The 21,808-nt window shown below is 37.0% G+C and overlaps 1 protein-coding gene across 4 annotated transcripts in view; it reads left to right on the plus strand.

Moving 5' to 3' along the window:
• LOC100535278 (collagen alpha-6(VI) chain) overlaps positions 1–21,808 on the plus strand; it is an 89,402-nt gene that overhangs the window by 55,410 nt on the left and 12,184 nt on the right. For all 4 annotated transcript variants that reach the window (XM_087279757.1, XM_087279754.1, XM_087279755.1 and 1 more), the window contains 16 exons: positions 38–103; positions 1,795–1,848; positions 2,711–2,746; positions 3,538–3,603; positions 3,710–3,772; positions 6,367–6,429; positions 9,448–9,510; positions 9,590–9,640; positions 11,708–11,743; positions 11,848–11,910; positions 14,076–14,138; positions 14,286–14,321; positions 14,415–14,451; positions 15,865–15,876; positions 15,970–16,466; positions 20,660–20,735. In XM_087279757.1, the coding sequence (XP_087135883.1) occupies positions 38–103; positions 1,795–1,848; positions 2,711–2,746; positions 3,538–3,603; positions 3,710–3,772; positions 6,367–6,429; positions 9,448–9,510; positions 9,590–9,640; positions 11,708–11,743; positions 11,848–11,910; positions 14,076–14,138; positions 14,286–14,321; positions 14,415–14,451; positions 15,865–15,876; positions 15,970–16,466; positions 20,660–20,735 (1,282 nt within the window). The remainder of the gene's footprint in view (positions 1–37; positions 104–1,794; positions 1,849–2,710; positions 2,747–3,537; positions 3,604–3,709; positions 3,773–6,366; positions 6,430–9,447; positions 9,511–9,589; positions 9,641–11,707; positions 11,744–11,847; positions 11,911–14,075; positions 14,139–14,285; positions 14,322–14,414; positions 14,452–15,864; positions 15,877–15,969; positions 16,467–20,659; positions 20,736–21,808) is intronic.

Here is a 21,808-nt window from a genome sequence, read left to right on the forward strand (position 1 = left end):
TGATTTGTCTGTATATGATGCTGTGTTTACATTACAGGGCATACCAGGAATAGACAACAACATTCCAGGGCCAAAAGGCGAATTGGGAGACACTGGGCTCCCGGTGAGGCTTCGTTCCCCCCCTCTTTTTTTCTGGAAAATGTTAACTTGATTTGTTTGTGTGAGAGTGACAGAATGTTTCTGTTTCAGTAGCGATCTGCTCGAACTCAGATGTTGGATAATTGCTTTGTCCTGTAAACACATTACTGTAAAATAGGCTCATGAAGATTTGTGTTTTTATATGGGATTCAAACGTGTGCAACTATAAAGGTTTAATGGTCTTTTAATAGCACTGATACATTTGTTTAATCTGACTTGGTGGGGAACTTTATTAATCCCCTTGGGGAAATTCGTTCTTGTGTGTGTGTGTGTGCGTGTGTGTGTGCGTGCGTGCGTGCGTGCGTGCGTGCGTGCGTGCGTGCGTGCGTGCGCTTTACAGGTTTATGTCAATATTTTAAACACTTAACACAATAATACCACTATATAATACACTTATTACAAATAATACACTAAACCTACACACACACACACAAAATATTTAAAAAACATTTTTAAAAATGTACATATATAAATAAATATAAATTATATATATAATTATTATATATTATTATTATTATTATTTACAACTTATTAAAATATGAATTAAAAATAGTTAAAGTAGCATGCATACTATGTATATTTTTGTGTATAAATTATATATAAATATTCATGTAAATGTATTTATTATGTATATTTTTGTGTTTTATGTACGGTATGTGATTGTATTTATACATGCATACATACACTCACCGGCCACTTTATTAGGTACAACTACTAGTTGCGAGTTGGACTCCCTTTTGCCTTCAGAACTGTTTCCTGTTCTGTGGTCTTCTGCTGCTGTAGCCCATCCCCCTCAAGGTTGGTCAAGTTGTGCGTTCAGAGATGCTCTTCTGCAGACTTTAGTTGTAACGAGATTTTATTTGAGTTACTGTTGTCTTTCTATCAGATGGAACCAGTCTGGCCATTTTCCTCTGACCTCTGGCATCAACAAGACATTTGCGCCCACAGAACTGCCGCTCACTGTATGTTTTTTCGGACCATTCTCTGTAAACCCTAGAGATGGTTGTGCGTGAAAATCCCAGTAGATCAGCAGTTTCTGAAATACTCAGACCAGCTCGTCTGACCCCAACAACCATGCCACAGTCAGTCACTTAAATCACCTTTCTTCCCCATTCTGATGCTCGGTTTAAACTGCAGCAGATGTGTCTACATGCCTAAATGCATTGAGTTACTGCCAAGTGATTGGCTGATTAGTAATTTGCGTTAACGAGCTGTTGGAAAGGTGTACTTAATAAAGTGGCCGTTGAGTGTAAATACACAGTACAAATGTATGTATTAACTAAATACTTTATACATTATTAAATAATTTTCTTGGATGTGATTGTGATTGATTGTTTTGAGAACACTAAATTAAAGTAAATAAATAGTATTAAATAAACTAGTAGTAATAACAATGACAATCAATCAACTGCATTTATTGTGTAACAATATTACTTCAGGCACAAATGTACATTTATGACACTGTCCTGCACAATAATAAATGTCTTTTGTTTTTCTTGGCTAATTACAGTCTATTGCATTCTCACTTTGTTTTGATGAAGAAAAAAAAAAAACTTATGACTTAAGTATCAGATATAAAAACACTTTTTTTTTAAAAAATTTACTCCACCCTGTGACTAATATCAGTAAAATTGTATTCCCATGTTCTGTTGTCAGGGTGACCAGGGGCCTCCGGGACTCCCAGGCAGAATTGGAGAGGACGGTGGACTTGTGAGTGTTTCCTACTCGATACTTTTGCAATTGTACCCTGTGAATAGCTTCTGGACTATTCCAGAGTTTAATACCAATGCTAACACATTTGTACACATTTGTTCATTTATTCCTTTATTTATTTATAACATTTTAGTACAACGCAACATTGCCTAAAAAAAGTACAAAAATCAACACTAGTTTAAAAACACAAGCATGCTGTAACACATAAACAGTGCAATAAAATCAACACTCTTAATGCTCAAATGCAAAAAAAAAAAAAAAAATGATTAGGCTAATTTGTGGCAGAAGATTATTCCGACGTTTTTGACTGACAGCTGCTAAGGCCAGGTCACTACTTTGTTTACCTCCTAATCAAACCTCCTGATATGGCCCTTGATAATAAAATACTCCATTCAAAAACTGCATGATGTGTTTACTTGTTATCTTTGACTAATACTTAAATATGTTTGATGATCTGAAACATTAAAGTTTGAGAAACATACAAAAAAATTTTGTAAACAGTAAGGGGTAACGGTTTTTTAATACAAATTTATAGGCCTATATGTATATTACTAAAGACTATGGCCAGTGACAATTTTGCATTTTCATTGCAGTAAACATTATTTATTGAACAACAAAAAAATGAATTAATTAAAATAATCATTAATTCTATTTTACTCTTTTTTTTTTTTTTTTTTTTGCTCCAGTTACCGGCTTGTTGAGCATATAGGGTTTGATTTGTTATCCATGTAAAATTTCTTATATCTTTATTCTCCTTTTATGTCTGATATTTAGTGTGACATATACTGAATATACAACATAATGTTTGTGCATTGTATGAATGTTATTCTTTGGATAACTTCTCACTGTATTTCCATAGGGTACTCCAGGAAGAAAAGGCCCTCCAGGATTGCCGGTAATGCAGCATGAAGAATATATGTGAACTCTGTTGGTAAAAGAGTCAGTTCACACAGTTTAATTAAAAGGCTAACGGCAAAACAAGTTAAATGTTTGAATTAATTAAGCCTTTAAACTAGTGATACTAGTGCTCCAGAAAATGATAAGACATCTAAAATCTTTAATTGGTCTGGTCAAAACTGAAGAATTGTGTTGTTTCAATTCATTTTAAATAAGTAGTTTGTACAAGCAGCAAAGTCATTTTTTGTGTACAACAAATGGATAATTATTTAAAATAAAATGAAGATTGCAAATCTTCCATGCTTTTGGGAAGAAAAGTAAAACATTAGTACTATATAAAACACACAATATTTTCAAACCACATCATAGCTTCGTTTTTTACCTACATATTTTGCATATTTTAAAAGATTTTTAATGGAGAATATGAAAGCAAATAACTTTTGCTCATTTTGACTCGTTTTTCCAGCTCGTTTCACATATCCATGATTTAGCAGCATTCAACTTTTTAGTTTTATCTGTTTTGTTTTAGTTTATTGTATTGTAAGTAGTTTCAACCTGTTTATTCAAATCTGATCTCTTAAATTCTGTTGTCGTTATAATCTTTTATCATGTTATAATCTTTTTATTATTTATCTATTCTCTTTTCTTGTCTAATGTATTCTTATCCTTTGTGTTGTATCCTAATCCTGCTTTAAAACAATCTGTTCTAATGTTAAAATCTTTGTTTAATCTCTTCCAATGTCTTATATTTCTCTCTGTACTGCTATGGTAATGTGTGTGTCTCTGTAGGGTGAATCTTTAAATGAAAAAGGAGAACCTGGCCATCCAGGGCCTCCTGGTTATCCTGGACAAGTGGTGAGAATCTTTCACTCTTGTGTAACAAATATACACTCTGGTGTTTTTATTTGTGGGCTGTGTTTTGTTTTCCTGGTCATTTTTTTTTGTTTGTTTGCCTGATTAGGGACCACCAGGACCAAACGGATCCCAAGGAGAAAATGGCCATCCAGGTGTACCAGGTATCCCGGTGTGTATTAAACTAATTATAATAATAATTATTATTATTTTATTTATGGGCGAGGCAGTGGAGCAGTAGGTAGTGCTGTCGCCTCACAGCAAGAAGGTCGCTGGGTCGGTGGTTCGAACCTCGGCTCAGTTGGCGTTTCTATGTGGAGTTTGCATGTTCTCCCTGCCTTCGCGTGGGTTTCCTCCGGGTGCTCCGGTTTCCCCCACAGTCCAAAGACATGCGGTACAAGTGAATTGGGTAGGCTAAATTGTCCGTAGTGTGTGAGTGTGTGTGTGGATGTGTCCCAGAGATGGGTTACAGCTGGAAGGGCATCTGCTGCGTAAAAACTTGCTGGATAAGTTGGCGGTTCATTCCATTGTGGCGACCCCGGAATAATAAAGGGACTAAGCCGAAAAGAAAATGAAAGAATTTTATTTATAAATGGACACTCAAGGTCGCCTAACAACAAAACATTCCCAAAACAGTTAGTAAAACATTGTATTTATAACTTTCTCATCCTTCATGTATTTGAAATGATGTTTGGCAAACACATCTTAAATCTAAAATAACATGATATGAAAACAGTCATAAATGATAGGCCGTAGAGTATAGAGTATCATAATAGTTGTAGTAGCATATTCATGTTATGATGAAGAGCACAAAGGCCCCGTTTACACTGCAGCTTAATTGTGACACAATCACGTTTTTTTTTGCTCATATGTGACAGATCGGATCTGTTCGATGACCATGTAAACACCCAAAAAAAAATGCATGCATTCAGATATTCAGAGATTGTTTTCAGGTCTCCTTCATATGTGGAAATAAATCAGATATGTGACAATGCGACTATCATGTAAACAGGCAGATCGAATTTATTGAGGCACTTCGTTTTGTCTGTCATTAAACTTGGTACAACAATTTGGTACTTCTCCACGGTTTAATGATGTATAAGGAAGAGCCTGTGTGGAGACGCTGACGCGATAATCAACAACAACAGAGGAAACATGGAGGAGGAAAGTGGTCGACGGCAGAATTGGTGTAGAGTACTTTAGTAAATGGACTTCGTTACTTTACTTAAGTATTTTTTTTTAGCTAATTTGTACTGAGTATTAAAAATATAAGCAACTTTTACTCTCTACTTGACTACATTTTTGATTGAATATATGTACTCTTTACTCCGCTACATTTGAACTGACACTGATTGTTACTTGTTACTTTGTAATTGTGCGCGACTAGTCGGCATGTTTATCTACCACGGCTAATTTGTTGGGCGGACGAGGCGATATCACCATCTGCAGGATGCTGACGGTACTGTATGCTATTTATGAGCTAAATCACGTGAGGGTGGTGAATTAGCAGCTTGCCTAATACCTGGTGTTTAATTAGCGACATGGCTGCAGCAAATGATGAAGCCAAAGCCGGCACATCAAGCAGTGCAAGCCAAGATGACCATCCATGGCCTTATCTGAACAAAATGTTTTCATTTGCGGATATGCAGAATGGCTCTTACAGAATGCAGGGTCTGCTTTTTGCCACGAACCACGAAAATAAGTGCTTTTAAGAATTTATCGTCAAATTTGAGAAAACACATTGAAGTAAGAGTCTATTTAATGCTAATTTAATGTGAATTAAGAGAATTTAATACTGCGACATGACTGTTTTAGCTTAGTTTTTTTTTTGTGCAACAAATAAATGTATCATTGAAATTTTACATTTTGCATCAGGTGTATTTAGCTGTGAGTTTTTAATGTATTGTTGATTAATTTATATGTAGTTTACTAAGTTGAAAAATAATACTGCTTCTCTTTGTTTAATTTTAATCCAGAGAAAACATCCTAATCAATTGAAAAACTACTCAAAATCAAAGTATTGCCCCCCCTTTGAGACTGAGAGGTGAATCACATGAAAGTCAGCTCTAAATCTTTTTTTTTACTAGGTTTTACTACTTTTTATTTTGTTTGAACATTTGAGTTTGAGAGTTTTTGTTCAATTTTTTTTATCTATTTTGTTCTGCCATTTTGAAACATTGAGCTGTTCAATTTAATTTCTATATTAGGAAATAAAACCTTTCTTGGTGTTCTTTGAGCCTACATTCAGTATGAATAAAGTACTTAAGTTCTTTTAAAATTGGATACTTTAATACTTTTACTCAAGTCTTATTGGTAATGATGACTTGTAACTTGTAATGGACTAATTTTTACAGTAAGGTATCTGTACTTTTACTCAAGTATGGTTTTCAGGTACTCTAGTCTTTACACCTCTGCCTGTGGGGAGATGAGTTAGTATACAGGATACCATATATAAACCATAGGCGCAAGCTTCAATGACGACCCTTTCCCTCCTCCTCCGCCTCAAAATTATTTTAAAGTTGGACGAACTTAGCATATTCCGAAGAGCTAAAGACAATTTCTTCCTTCGTGGCTAGTGTGGCGCAGATGCTAGAAACCGCCTTTATGTATGTGCGATATCGTAAATTCTATGGCAAGTGTAAACACATGAATCGGATATGAGTCACAATTAAAAGAACGTGTAAACGGACAGACTTAAAAATCAGATATAGGCAGCAAATCGGAATTGGGCATCAAGACCTGACAGTGTTTTATTTTTATTCACAGGGTCCCTTTGGCCCTCCTGGAGGTGACGGTTCAAAGGGAGGTCGAGGACCCAGAGGGCCAAGGGTATGTAAGACTAATGCATTCAAATTCTTCTCTTTCTCTTTTCACTTTTTCTTATTGTAGAAAAAACACATTTCTTAACCTTCTGTCTTAACCTATTTTAGCATTAGATTTAATATTGCATATTATTCAAGGTCATGACAGTTTAATTTGAGCACACTTTATAATATAGCATGCATAGAAAAGCGTAGACTTGCATTATGCAAATTTGTTACAAACATACACACTGTATTTTTGTGCAGGAATTACAATTGACCCTTCACTAAGCCCCGCCCTCCTTAGTTACTGTTGCTACGCCTGTCAAGCTTTTATGCCTGGCATGTTTTTGTTCAATGTGTATGCGCTGGTGTCAGACATTCCAGGGATATAATTAGTCATTTTTGGCGAACAGGTGAGGTATTCGAGTAAACCAGACAAAAAAGGACTGCAGTATGCATTACAGGGGCATATTCACGATATAATAGCAACAGATTTGAGAATAATTCAATCAAAATTTAAGCTACAGTAGCTTAGCCTAGCCGCCTTATACGCTAACCATTTAACAGCTTAGCTCATGTACAGCAGGAGAGGGGAAATTTAAAAATAATCTAATATCGACTAATTAAACCGTGATTTCTCTATTTTAAGCCAAAAAAGCCTGATAGACTTATGTTGTGCTATGAAATATAGCGTTACTAACTGGCGAGGAAACATGACTGTGCTTTTACATAGTTCATTCATAGAAAGAACAGCCAGAAAGGGGAAGTTGATGGATTTGTGCACGAATATTAGCATCATCGACACATAACAATGTACAGTAAGTTACCCATTACTGTCAGTATGTTTGTGAGCTCTTTATAAATTAATGAAAAACAGCTGCGGGTAAAGTAAATTGACCGCAAGTGCTCAGTTTGTGATAATATCTTGGTTTTGTTCTGTTGTTTTGTAATTTCAAATGTTCGTTGCTTGAAACAGATGGAAATATGAAGTTCAGTAAAGTTAGCAACAGATTCACAGATTCATATTTTCCGGATTAAAAACTCATGTCGTTATGACCTATTCGCTATTAATATGACTAAGTTACTATGGCGAGGGCTTAAACGGAGCAGTGCTCATAAAATCGAGCGGAAAAAAAGAAATAGACAGCTGTGAAACAGAACCAGCTTTGTATTTTTGTAGGAAACACAGTTTAGATCTGTTTAGGGTAAGAGGTGTGTGAGTAATTGCCGTTGGCCTATCACTGAATGTGTCAGGAATATAAAAAAAACCAACTTAACTCCGCACCTTTAGCGCCCCTCACAGAGCTTAATCCACGCTGGCATTTATCCTCTTGGGTTTTTGATTTTGAAAAGTGACAAAATACCACCACCCCGTCCAAACTTTTAGGATACCGGGTATCAGATTTGCACAATATATAAGCACAACGACAAGAAAATGAATGAATGAAAACCAAAGAATATAAAATGTTTTAGTTATTTATTCATAGATGGATGGATAGATAAATGGATGGATGGATAAATTATTGTTAATTTGGATCTAGATTATATAAATTAATATTACCACTGGTCGCAATCCAATAGAAAAAAATCTAAAGGCTGTTTTTTTTCATTTAACTATAAACTGCTATTTTTGTTTTCTGTAGGTTATGCAATATTTAAATGGTTTAATAAAATTAATTAGATTTTTAAAAATCACCAAGCGATCACTCATTGTCCAGGGCCCCTAATCTAAACTTTGGGAACCCTTCTACTAGGGGATAGGATTGCACTATACATTTCATTATTGATATTGCAATGTTCACTAGTCTCCACTTCACTTCCTAATCTGCAATTGCCTCTTTGAATATCACACTAACTGTACAAAAAAAAAAAAAAAACTACTAATACTTCCCTTCTTAGACTTTACAGACCTGAAACTTGCCTTTAGTACTTATTCATTGTTGCTCTTAGTTGTGTAAATTGCTTCCTTGTCCTCATTTGTAAGTCGCTTTGGATAAAAGCGTCTGCTAAATGACTAAATGTAAATGTAAATGTTCACAATATTATAGTAAACAAATAATATTATAGATGACCAAGAGTCACAGTTCACAATACATTAGATTTTTGCAGTCACTGCAAAATTTTACCAGAATAGATTAAAAATATTTAATTTGCATATGTTTTTAAGTCATGTGACTGTGTGAGCATTTTAGAAGAGATGAAAGCATTCAGGCACAATCAAGTACCATTTGTAATTTTTATAAAGGTCAATTTTAAACCTGAATATAATTAAAACTTCCAGGAAAACTGTAAACACTGTTTATTTTAGTTTTATTTTTTTCTCTGTTGTAATAATCAGTACTTGTAATTAGTTTATTATATTTTATGCAAATCATACAATCTCCACCAGAGTCATCCAAATCGATCTAAATTAATGAACTCTTTCCAAATAAAGAGGTTAAATTGGTGAAATTGTATTTAAATTGCAGTAATATTATTTTGCAACAGCCCAACTAGAGGAATCCATGTAATAATCATCATAATCATAATATCACAATTGCTAACCAACCACTTCAGATCTGAACACCAAAAGCATTACAAAGTCTGACTGGCTTTTTGTTTTGCCAAAAGAATACCTAGTTTATTTATTTATTCATTTCAGGTTTATTTGACAGGGGCTATGCATATTAATACAAAAATATACAATGTGCCGTAATTAGCCAAATGGCTATTTTGCATCTGCAGTTCCTGGACTGATGGTAAAATAGTCTATCTAAAAACATAAAACAATTAATCTATATATTATAAATACAGAACACTAACACCTATCTCATTTAAAGATATACACAACTGACAGAAAAAATTGCCAATAAATATGTAGGCAAAGACAAAAGGATACAGAGAATTAACAGAGACATTAATTTTTCCATCACTATGCAACAAAACAACTGCATGTTTCAAAACAGACAAGATAAGCAAGCAATAGAAATGATTGTAATTAGGTTATTGTAAATTAATATTCTTCAGCCGTATAATATGGTAGTGTGATTTTACTTGTGATTAGGGTCTACCAGGTGACCCAGGACCTAAGGGGTCCCGAGGACCAGCAGGATTCAGAGGCCCACAGGTCAGTATGTGCATTTGTGCACCATTGATATTGAAGTACTATAGTGTGGCTTCCGATGTATGACTTTTTATTTAAACAGGGAGAAGATGGAGGAGATGGATATGGACCGGCTGGATCAAAGGGACACAAGGTACCTGTGATTTACTTAATGGATCTGTTTCATAAATGTTCAATTTGCAGCTGAACGTACAGTTTTTTGTCGTTTACTTTTTTATTTACTGTATTTTTTTCCAGACTTAATGTATTGTATTTTATCAGTTGCAATAAAAACATGTTGCAATTAATAATAATACAGTTATTGTCAATTATGCATAACAAACAAAGCAAACACATTTGGATTCGTGTTGAATTTAAGCATATACATTTAGTTTTATAACATATTTCCCACATGCCAGGAGTTTTAGTTAAGCTTTAAATAAATTTGTTTAAGCTTGGAATTGAAATGTTGTTCTTAATGAGGGCCACATATATTATTTTTATTTTATACATGTAATTTTTATATTGTTATATAGTGATATAAAAATATGTATGTATATGATATATATGAGCAACATCACACAAGTAGCAGTGCGATTTGGCTCTGTGTATCGGCACTGGTGGGAGGCGTGTGTTGGCTTAAGGCTGCAGGAAGAGTGCCTGAAGGCGCACTCGCCATGTGCTATCCGAACCGTCCCCAGTTTCCCGGATGGTTTGTGAAGTGTGAGTGCTCTGAATCGGGTTCAGTTCAGTTGGCCGGCCCTGACTTTTAGTGTAAGTGCAAAGCGTGCCTGAGCCTAAAAACGGACAATGAGACGTGAATTTTAAGGCACTGTTTCCTATTGATTTAATAATCATTCCTACTGTTCAATGAGCGCAGACTGTCATAGTTTATTTAAGACCAAACCCCTCACTGCACATTACCTGCACCTTTAGCAAACCTCCTACTTTCTGCAGCACGTGGAATTTATGATTGTTTATGAGCGTCAAAAGAGGCTAATCTGTTCGGCGAAATATTTGACTGTCACCACATGTCAAACGACTTTTAACGATATAAAGAAATGTCCACTTTCATCGGTGATGTAAGCGTGCTCAGGCCCAAATGATGACAGTGATGTGAGTGCGGGCTGTCGGGTATGACAGGAGTGGGGGACAAGTGTGCTTCGGCCTGGTTCAAGGCAACTGTACATAGTGTAAGTACGCCCTTAGTGTCCCACCAGTTACGATATACAGCCATATCGCACTGCTACGTATGTGATTTTGTGTTTATACAACAGTTCGACGGCATAATCGTGTAAATAAAAAGTCAAATGCAGAGAGACTAAAAAATCCTTTTGTGTGAGGAACTACTTTCTTCCATCATTCATTCACCTCTGCTGCTGACTTCAGAGCAGCAGAAACTGTTGCTACTTTTCAAACATCACTTTAGAGCTAGTGTTTAAATTATTCTGTAGCGTAATGTCTGAAATGATTGCAAACCAGGTGATTTTCACAGGGATTAGGCTTGGAATAAGGCTCAACAGCATGAAATGTCATCAGTCTACAGAGATTTCCCAGGATTTCTCTGTTGCAATCAGAAGATCACAATAATTAACCATGAATAAGCCAAAGCAAAGCATACAGTAGCAGATTACTATGTTATAAATACAGCACTACAACATACAAAAGAGAGAGATCGACTTAGAATGTCAGTTACATGTTTTATAATGGTTTGATCAGCTGTAGTTTGAAACTTACGCTGAGCATTTCTCCCCTAAAGACTAATGCGGGCTCTGTCGCCATCTTGTGGCAGACTTCTTTGCTCTGCTCAGTATGACAGGCTGATGGGTGCCGAAATGATAAATATTTAAAATAGGCACTATTCTTATAAATAAACTGCATGGTTGCAATCTAAACAACTACATTCTCAGCTAAAAAAGCCTAGAAACAACATTGTTGTCCAACAGCTGCAATTTGTCAAACTGTAGTGAGTATATTGATCCAATGTCATGCTGTCACTATGTTGCGGAGAAATACATAAAGGTGAAGTGGCTGTAAGAGTGCTGTTGTTGCGGAATATCACATGACTTTTAGCCAATCAGCTTTGAGAAACAGAACTGTTGTATAAATGTGTATATATAAATGTTTTATTTTATGTATTATTATTATTTTGTATATTATCATTTTGTTATTTACTTTTTTTGTTATGAATATTCAATTAACAGAATAAAATTGCTTTCAGGGAAACATTGGGTATCTTGGCTTTCCAGGTTTGGAGGTGTGTTAAAACTACTCACTACTCACTCAGGATTTGTTATGCAATTGTGTACATTTAAATAGTAATAATTGGAAACTAATGTAACGTTATATAAAAATTAATAGGGCGAAGATGGGAACAAAGGGTCCAGTGGAATTAAAGGTCATAAGGGTTACCAAGGAAGACCGGTACGACTTTTACTTTTCGTTTAATCACTTTTGAAAAGTTCATGTGCTTTTGTCTATGTCTATTTAACTTAGGGTGCTTTCACACCTGTGGATAGATTCTCTTGTTCAGAAACGGATTAAAATTGTTAAAATGTTGCACTTTTTTCTTGGTGCAGTTCACTTTCACACGGCGAAGATTCTAAACGGACCAAAAGAGCTAAAAACCAGTAATGTGTGAGTAAACTCGTTTCATGGTTTATTTTGCAGAGTCCTGCTCAGCTGTCATGTGTCCTTATTTTTATTTATGACGATGAGCAATAAGACATTACAAGCAAATAGCTGCGCTTTAATTTTGAATGGTGACACCCACCGTCGTCACCAGATATAAATCAGAGGTAAGACTTTCTCATACATAGCAGTTGGCTTATGCATTATAGGCTTTACATTGTAGAGAGAAATAACAGATAAACTAAGACTGTAGTTCGGTCAATTTTCCTAACGGATAAACGGCTCTCGTTAATAGTTCAATATTCTTTCACTTTCGTATTTTACATGAAATGCACATTTATTAGTAGGAATGACATCCCGCCCTACTCATCATTCTCTCTTCATATAGCCGAATATATGCCTATTACATATCTTAAATACACTGTGATATAGCCTGGTTCCGATCGTTTTGCTTTGTCAGAGTTTGTTTTCAATCGAGCTGACTACCTCATACATGAGGCGATCTCAGACTGATTGTTTTGGCGCAGATCCGAGCATGATTGCTGGATTCACATAGGCCAAATGAACCATGCTAACTGGGGAAACGCACCAGGGGCCTCATGTACGAAGACTTGCATTAAAATCATACTAAAACGTTGCGTACGCACAAAGCTGTAAATGTGCGAACGCAGTAAAAAATTTAGATGTATGAAACACTGCGTACACGGAATCCTACGCATATTCTCTTTGTACATCCAAATTAACGTGAAACTGAGCGCACGAGCGCAAAACCCCACCCTGCCTCATTAGCAAATATGCTAATGACTCTACTTTGGCAAAACCAAATTAAAAAGCAATGAGAAAAGCAAGCAAGGAGAGAAACCTTGAACAGAATGTGAATTGGAGGTGCTCCTATTGGAGATAGACTGGAGAAAAACTGTGTTAATTGCAAGTTTTTCCTCCGGAATTATTAACAAAAGAAAAAATAGAGTGGGAGAGTTTAGCTGATGCGGTTAACACAGTTGGATCTAAACATCGCACTGAGTGAACCAAAACCAAATGGTCTGATGTAAAGGTGTAAAATTTTGTAGTGCCTATTTAGGCTAAGTGCAAATAGCACACCTCGTTGGAATGAGATAGTTGAGTGATTCCCACTCATCACCGTTTGATTGACAGAGACAACAGAACTAAAGAGAGTGGTAAACAGCAGCGTGAGTGGCGTAGCTCGTAAAGCACATGGCAACATTTTTGACACGGTCGAACATGAACTCGGTTCGAATCCAGCGTCTCATGAACTCATTCTTCTTTCTCCACTACATATCAGATTTTGCCTACTCTCCATCACGGGGAAGACAAGTAGGAATCATTAATAAGTGTTTATTATGTCAAGCGCATTTGAGCATCACAAATTATTTGCACATTTATTGAATGGAAATGTTTCTGATTCACCTATGCAAATTCATCTTCAGATGGCGCCTTTATAGCAATGTGTGTGCAGTCGATCGCTCCGATTACATTGGGAAATCCAGCGATCACTGCAAATTGCAATTACACGTTTGTCTGGTCAACTGCATGGTATGGAAACCTTAAATATCTGCTAGACATGCAGCTGATCCCGTCCCGTTCAGCTGCCATTGCACGGCTCAAAGATACCTTGTAGTGTGTAATTTAACACAATTGCCCCTAGAAGTTGCCAATGGAAATGAAACAAACACACACAAGAAATGCATGTGCACCAGACATGAAGTTGACATGGACCAATGCACATCCAAACGTGAGCGTGAAATCTGGTGCACGCATAGTTTTTGTGTGTATGCAGCGTTGATGTGTGAGGCCCCAGGTTTCGAAACAAAAGTATAGGCGTGAAAGCACCCTTAAGTTAATTGACTTACTTTATTTATACTATAGAAGAGGTTTTGTAAGTAAACATGCTGCAATATACTTGAGGTTTATGCTATTTTGTGTCTGGATGTGATCAGGGGAATGCTGGTCGTCCGGGTAACCCAGGGATTAAAGGAGAAAAAGGGTTGGATGGACACATGGTTAGTCATTTGCATATTATGCACTAATAAATCTCAATGTTACAATTAAAATTGCATGTTGATTAGATATTCTTAAAATCTAGAACTTGTTGATTTTTTTTAAAAATTAATTTCAAATGTTAAATTGTTTTATGATTTTATTTTTAGGGTGAAAAGGGAGTTCCTGGAATCAGTCCAATGCCTGTAGGTTCATGTTCATATAAAATAACTTTTTTCTAGGTTTCAAATATTAAATGATTTATTTTCTGTCCTTCTGTTTTGCTTTTCTCCATCCAGGAATGTGACCTGGTTGAATATATACGTAAAAACTGTGGTAAGTTTAAAGTACTAAATTAAGTTTAAGTTTAAATGTTACAGGGTGTTAACCAACAAGACTCAGCAAAGTCTGTGTGTGAGTGTGCTATATATATATATATATATATATAGTCTGTGTAATGAGTACTTGAGCAGCTCCCAGCTGTGTAATGCAGAGTTCAGACTTCAGAGTTCAGAGTGTTAACCAACAAGACTCAGCAAAGTCTGTGTTAGAGTGTGCTATATATATATATATATATATATATATATATATATATATATATATATATATATATATATATATATATATATATATATATATATATATATATATATATAGTCCGTGTAATGATTACTTACTTGATCAGATCCCAGCTGTGTAATGCAGAGTTCAGACTGCATGATTTTCAAAGTAGTCGTGTCACAGATGTTTTCACACTGCATGACTATCTGGGTTAGCATTTTGTCCCTGATTTGTTTACACTGCAAAATGGATTGGCGACAGGTTTCACACTGCGTGACTTTACAATAGGAAGAATCGCTGATAACTGATCGCTGATAACTTTGTCCAAACCACTCTCACACGTAGTATCTATTTTGTTATTAACTACATAATGAGAAAGAAGCCTTTAATGGGATCGAAAATTTACATATTTGCTCACCTTGGTTTGAAGGGAATTAGCAATTTCTCCTCAATCTTTTTTCTTATTTGACCCATTTGTGATATTGCTCATATGACATGTCAAACAGACACGGGTGCTCCTGTCAAATTTCCACTAGTTTTTCCTCCAATTGTTGTGTCCAAATAAACTGAAAATGAGTCCTTTTAACTTCTCCTCCAAAATCCCGCTGGCCTGCAGGTACACACATGGATGCTGCTCCCTCATTGGCTGTGGGCGATCGCCGATGTTATTTTCATTCAAAACTCCTTTCACACGGCATGATCTGAATCGCCGACAGCTCCAGATATTTAGCATGCCAAATATCTCACAGGCATCGGCAACTCATCTGTGATTCTTTCAGATCGCTTCTTTGATAGTTAACATTGTGATTGTCACTCACGTGAATGAGCACTGATTTTCCAGTGTTTTCGGGCATTTGTCTGCGATTTCTCAAAACCTATCGGCGAGTCAAAATCTCGTGAAAAAATTATGCAGTCTGAACTCAGCATTAGAGTAATCAAAGGAGAATCATAACAGGTGTGTGTGTGTGGTGCCTGAAGGGAGTTGTAGTCCATATGTAGATGGAATTGTAGTCCTCCAGTGATCTGTATGGAATAGATTGCTGTTGATTGTGACAAATTCATTTCTAATAATTGCTAATAATATCGTCTTCAACATGTACAAGTTAGCTAATTTTAAATAGATTTTTAGGTCATATGTATCATATTATACGCATTATAACTTTTATATTTCTTTTTCCATCTGCACAGCTTGCTGCTCGGGTATGTTTTGTGTCATTCATCAGAAACTTCAGATATCTTTATTTATGGTTGAAAATATAATGTATTTACTATGTTTCTCCCTAATATTCTCAGGTAATGGTACCCGGTGTCCAGTTTACCCAACAGACCTGGTGATAGCACTGGATTTATCTGCTGGTGTGTCTTCTGAGGAGTTTGAGCGGATGCGATCTGCAGCTTATTCCTTACTGGAGGACATTTTCATCTCCGACACTAATTGTCCACAGGGAGCTCGGGTGTCTGTGATGTCCTACAGCAACGAGTCCAAAACTCTGATCCGATTCACGGACCACCTTAAGAAGCAAAGCCTTCTGGAAGCTTTGAATACAACTGCTAGAGAGAGAACCACCAAAAACAGGGACATAGGGCAAGCCATGAGCTTTGTCGCCCGTAACATCTTCAAGCGGGTCCGGAAAGGGATGCTTATGAGGAAAGTGGCCATTTTCTTCACAAATGGACCTTCGGAGAGTGAATCGAGGCTCGCTACAGCCATGCTGGAGTTTAAAGCGGCAGAAATCAGTCTTGGAGTGATCGCTTTAAATCCTGCTGATGATGTGAGACGAGCAATGCAGGTAGATGAATGAACGAATGCATTTTGATTTGCTCACGCTCAATCTGCCCAGTTGGTGGAATGAACTCCCTAACTGCATCAGAACAGCAGAGTCACTCGCTACTTTCAAGAAACTACTAAAAACCCAACTATTTAGTCTCCACTACACTTCCTAAAACAAAAACTAATACTACTAATACTTCCCTTCTTAGACTTTACAGACCTGAAACTTGCCTATAGCACTTATTCATTGTTGCTCTTGGTTGTGTAAATTGCTTCCTTGTCCTCATTTGTAAGTCGCTTTGGATAAAAGTGTCTGCTAAATGACTAAATGTAAATGTAAATCTTTAGTATTGTGATGACAAGACATGATTATTACACTTATTGGGGGTTTAAAGCTGCAATAACATTAGCTGTTTAACTTAGTATTTTAGTCAGTTTGATTTATGTAAGTTAAGATGACTATAAAACTATACACTCATAATAAACATACATACACACTAGTTGTCAGGGTTGATGAGGGGTAATGGGGAAGAAGGAGGGAGGACCCAAATGCAGAGTGAAAGGTTATTTATTTATAATAAAATAAAAGGCAAAATAAACAACCCCGAGGGAGAAAACATGAATAAAAGGCAAAAACATACTTGACTGGGCTGGCAGGACAAGACAGGGCTGGAAACAACAAGACAGAGAAATATCAACGACGAACTGGCACAGGACAGCAGACATGAGGGGATTATATGCAGGGCTAAATTAACTCAAACAGATGAACCTAATTAACTAATAATGGGGTAACAAGGAGGGTGGGACTAGACAATAGACGGGAGAGCACATGACACAAAGAGACAACACAAGCCATGCGCTCACATATAAACAAAACTAGAACACGCAGCCAATGAGATAAATCATTAACCACGCGTTCATGACAACACAAGCACGCGGTGCACGTGCTAAACACAACACCAACAGAAGACTGAACGCAAGACACGAGTACACGATGAATGAAAGCACTCACCGTGCACTCACACATGCAGCGTGCATGTTTCATCCCAGCGCCGACCAAAACCGAAACCAACCGGACTGAGACGCAGGGAATGAAACACCACGCTGCAGACAGACGAAAACACAAACACGAGTACAAGACCGCGCGTCCGAGGCACGCAGAGCCGCATCAATCGGGAGCGCGCACACTCTGCGTATACCCATGACGGCGCACGCACACACAGAGACACACAAAAATAGAAACAGGACAAGACAGGACTAATGTCTGGACTCTGCCACTAAAACAAGAATTCACAAGACCAGAGTGGCCAAACCCTAACACTAGTGGTGTAACGGATCACAAATCTCATGGTTCGGATCACATTATAGTTTTTGTAGTGACGGATCGGACCATTTTTCAGATCAGCCAGAAAGGGGAGGAGATGGATAAGAGGGGAACATATGCTGGATAAGTTGACGGTTCATTCCGCTGTGGTGACCCCAGATTAATAAACGGACTAAGCCGAAAAGAAAATGAATGAAAATAAAGAAATAATCGGCTGAATAAAAATAAAAAGTAAATTATTCAGTACTGTGAAAAATTCTAAAAATAAATAAAATAAAAATACTACTGTTGCTGAAAACACGAAATGTATAAAGTGTATATTTATTATAATACGTATATATAGTCTTATTTTTAATAAATGATTTAGTATAAAAGAATTTTTCAGTGGTATATTTTTGATGGCTGGTTGTCGCCACCTACTGGTTAAATAATGTAAAACTATAAACCGTTATCTGTGTTATTTGACTGTTTGTCGTGTCACAGATGTTTTCACACAGCATGACTATCTGGTAGCGTTTTGTCGCTGCTGTGTTTACACTGCAAGATGGATCGGCGACAGGCAGTTTCACACTGCATGACTTAACAATAGGAAGAATCGCCGTAAACTTTGTCCAAACTACGTCTTACAACCAAAATCATGTAGTATGTCTTTCGTTATTAACTACATATTTAAAAAGAAGCCTTTAATGGGATTGAAAATGTACATATTTGCTCACCTGGGTTTGAAGGGAAATAGGCACAATGCCAATTCTACCCCTTAGCCCTTCCTTTACCCCTACCCCTCATTTTGCGCCTGCGCGCCAAGGGGTAGGAGTGTGCCAATTCTCTTTAGCTCGAAGGCGCAGGGCTAAGGGGAAGGCGTGAATAGCCCTTCGAACAAAGATTTTTCAGGACCACACTTGAAACCAAGGGGTAAGAAAATTTCCCAGAATGCACCAGACACAACGGCAGTATTGGTGAACCCGGAAGTAAGATCCACCAATTAGTAGTTTGTATTATTATTAAGAATTTTTGACAAACAAACACATTTTAACATATTCATAACCGGGTTAGTGTTTTACCGTCATGCTTTTAAAAAAACGCTAAAAAAAACGCTAAATTTCGCTATCTATAATCCCTATTAAATATCTCCTATACATCAGTCCCAGAACATTCTGACGCTGGAATACCCTGTCAGTAATATCTAGTGGCTGTCAATGAGCTTTTTACAGTGTCTGCTATAATGTAAATGTTGTTTTTGGTGTGTTTACATTGATGAATATGGCCACTGTGTAAATACACAGTGAAGTTACAATCTTATTGCCACATTAGATCGTTATGATAACATAATATACGTCTTCAGTAATCTCCTGAAGATAAATACCAAAAAATAACACAACTGGAATCACTACAGCAGTCGCCATCGTCTGATCTCACAGGAGAAGCAGGAGATCGCGAGGACATATGATGACATGTGCAGGTGCTGTAGTGCTGTCCCAATTCTTATGGGTAAATTTTGAAGCCCTTCCCCTTAACCCTCGGTTGTAAGGGCCAGGGGGAAGGGGTACAAAAATAGAATTGGGGATTGGGCCTTAGCAATTTCTCCTCAACTTTTTATCTTTTTTAGCCAGTTGTGGTATTGCTCAAATGACACGTCAAACAGAATAGGGTGCTCCTGCCAAATTTTCTCTAGTATTTCCTCCATATCTTACGTCCAAATAGAGCAAAAAGAAGCACTTTTAACTTCTCCTCCAACATCCCGCTGGCCTGCAGATACCCATACTAGTGGATGCTGCTCTCTTATTGGCTGTAGGTGATCACTGATTTTATTTTCAGTCAACCCATTTCCCATGGCATGATTTGAATCGGCGACAGCTCCAGATATTTAGCACGCCAAATATCTGATGTGGATCTGCGAGTCATCAGTGATTCTCTCAGATCGCGTCTTTGATAGCTCACACTGTGTAATTGTTACTCACGTGCACGAGCACTGATTTGCTTGTGATTTCAAGCATTTGTCTGTGATTTCTTAAAACCTGTCGGCGAAAATCTGGGCTAAAATCATACAGTCTGAACTCTGCATTTTTGCGCCGGGTGTATGATAGGGCCCTGAATCTCCTAGAATATGTGCAAATCACCGTCATTTATAATTTATGTCGTGTGGGTGTTGAGATACCGAATTTTTAATGATTATTCATGCAGCTTGCACTGAATTTATTAATGGAGGCTAAACAAGTAGTGACAGAAAACACCTTTAATAACCTAAGAAACCCACCACCTCCTGAATAACCTACCACAACTTCTTCCATCGTCATTATATTTTACAGGAAAGCCTAAATGCTGTCATACATATGATTTGAATGACGCGAAAGGCGATCTCTCTGCAACCATTACAAATTTAGTTAAGTAAAAACAAAAAGGTAATAATCCACAGGTCACGTGTTTTTTGAACCATGGGTTGTGATCCACTAGAATCACAGATCAACCAGGATTCGTTACACCCCTAATATATTCATCATAAATATATACAGGACACGCACATATTTTGTCAAAACAAGCTTTTATTTTGTATGTGATTAATCTTTGCCCAGCACTAGTCTTTCTAGATACATTTATAGAAGGATTATAATGAATTATAACTCTGTTTAGAATTATTTATAAGCATGAGCTTCATATGAGTGTTACCAAAATTTCTCCCAAAGCTCCAACACACAATCTTTATGTACATAGAAATCTCACGGTTTTCCACAGAATTCTCATCTGCGTACAAATGTCTCCAAAGCCCATAAGGAAGTTCAAATCAAACCTTTTCCATAGAAAGCTTTTTGTCTTTTTCTTTCCCTAGTTAGGAAAGAAAAGCATGAATAATATTTATATAATATTTATATATCTTTGAATGTTTGTTTTAGGTTGATGACACAGGAAGCTACATTATTGTTGATGGCAGAGGAGTCAATCGCATCAAACGCTGCATCATTTGTTTTGGTAAGCTCCAGTGCAGACACAAAGACTACCATTCACAGTTTCTTTTTATGTTTAGGAAAGACTTCTTTAAAGGGATAGTTCACCTAAAACTAAAAAATCTGTTGTTTTCTCACCCTTGTCACACAACTATTTGCGATTTTTGTTTCTGCTGAACACTCAACATATTTTTGAATAATTTCACCATTGACTTCCATAGCATTTGTTGTTAAATTAAAAAATTTAATTATTTTGTCAAAGCTGAATTTAGCTTTAGTGTCGGACAATTCTTCAGAAATCTGTGTCATATGCAGATTTTTTGTACGTCAATATTCATAGCATTTGCCTTGAAGCTCTAAATTGAGCTCAGGTACATTCTGTTTCCACTGATCATTCTTGAGATGTTTCAGCAGCTTAATTGGAGTTCACCTTTGGTCAATTCAGTTGATTTGAAAAGGCATACACCTGTCTATATAAGGTTCCAGTGTTAACAGTGCATGTTAAACCACAAACCAAGCATGAAGACAAAGGAATTGTCTGTAGACCTCCAAGACAGGATTGTCTCGAGGCACAAAGCTGGGGATGTTTACAGAAAAATTCCTGCTGCTCTGAAAGTTCCAATGAGCACAGTGGCCTCCATCATCTGTAAGTGGAAGATTTTTAGAACCACCAGGACTTTTCCTAGAGCTGGCCGGCCATCTAAGCTGAGTGATCGGGGGAGAAGGGCCTTAGTCAGGGAGGTGATCCATAACCCAATGAACAATCTGTCTGAGCTCCAGCGTTCTTCTGTTGAGAGAGGAGAACCTTACAGAAGGACAACCATCTTTGAAGCAATCTACCAATCAGGCACTCTATGGTAGAGTGGCCAGACGGTAGACACCCCCTGACTGGAATTTGCCAAAAGGCATCTGAAGGACTCTCAGACTATAAGAAACTAAATTCTCTGGTCTGATGAGACTTAAAATGAACTCTTTGGAGTGAATGACAGGCGTTATGTTAGGAGAAAACCAAGCACCGCTCATCGCCAGGCAAATACCATCCCTACAGTGAAGCATGGTGGTAGCAGCAGCAGGAACTGGAAGACTAGTCAGGATAGA

The sequence above is a fragment of the Danio rerio genome, chromosome 13, assembly GCF_052040795.2.
Source record: "Danio rerio strain M-AB ecotype USA chromosome 13, GRCz13ab, whole genome shotgun sequence".
In the NCBI taxonomy this organism is placed as follows: Eukaryota; Metazoa; Chordata; class Actinopteri; order Cypriniformes; family Danionidae; genus Danio; species Danio rerio.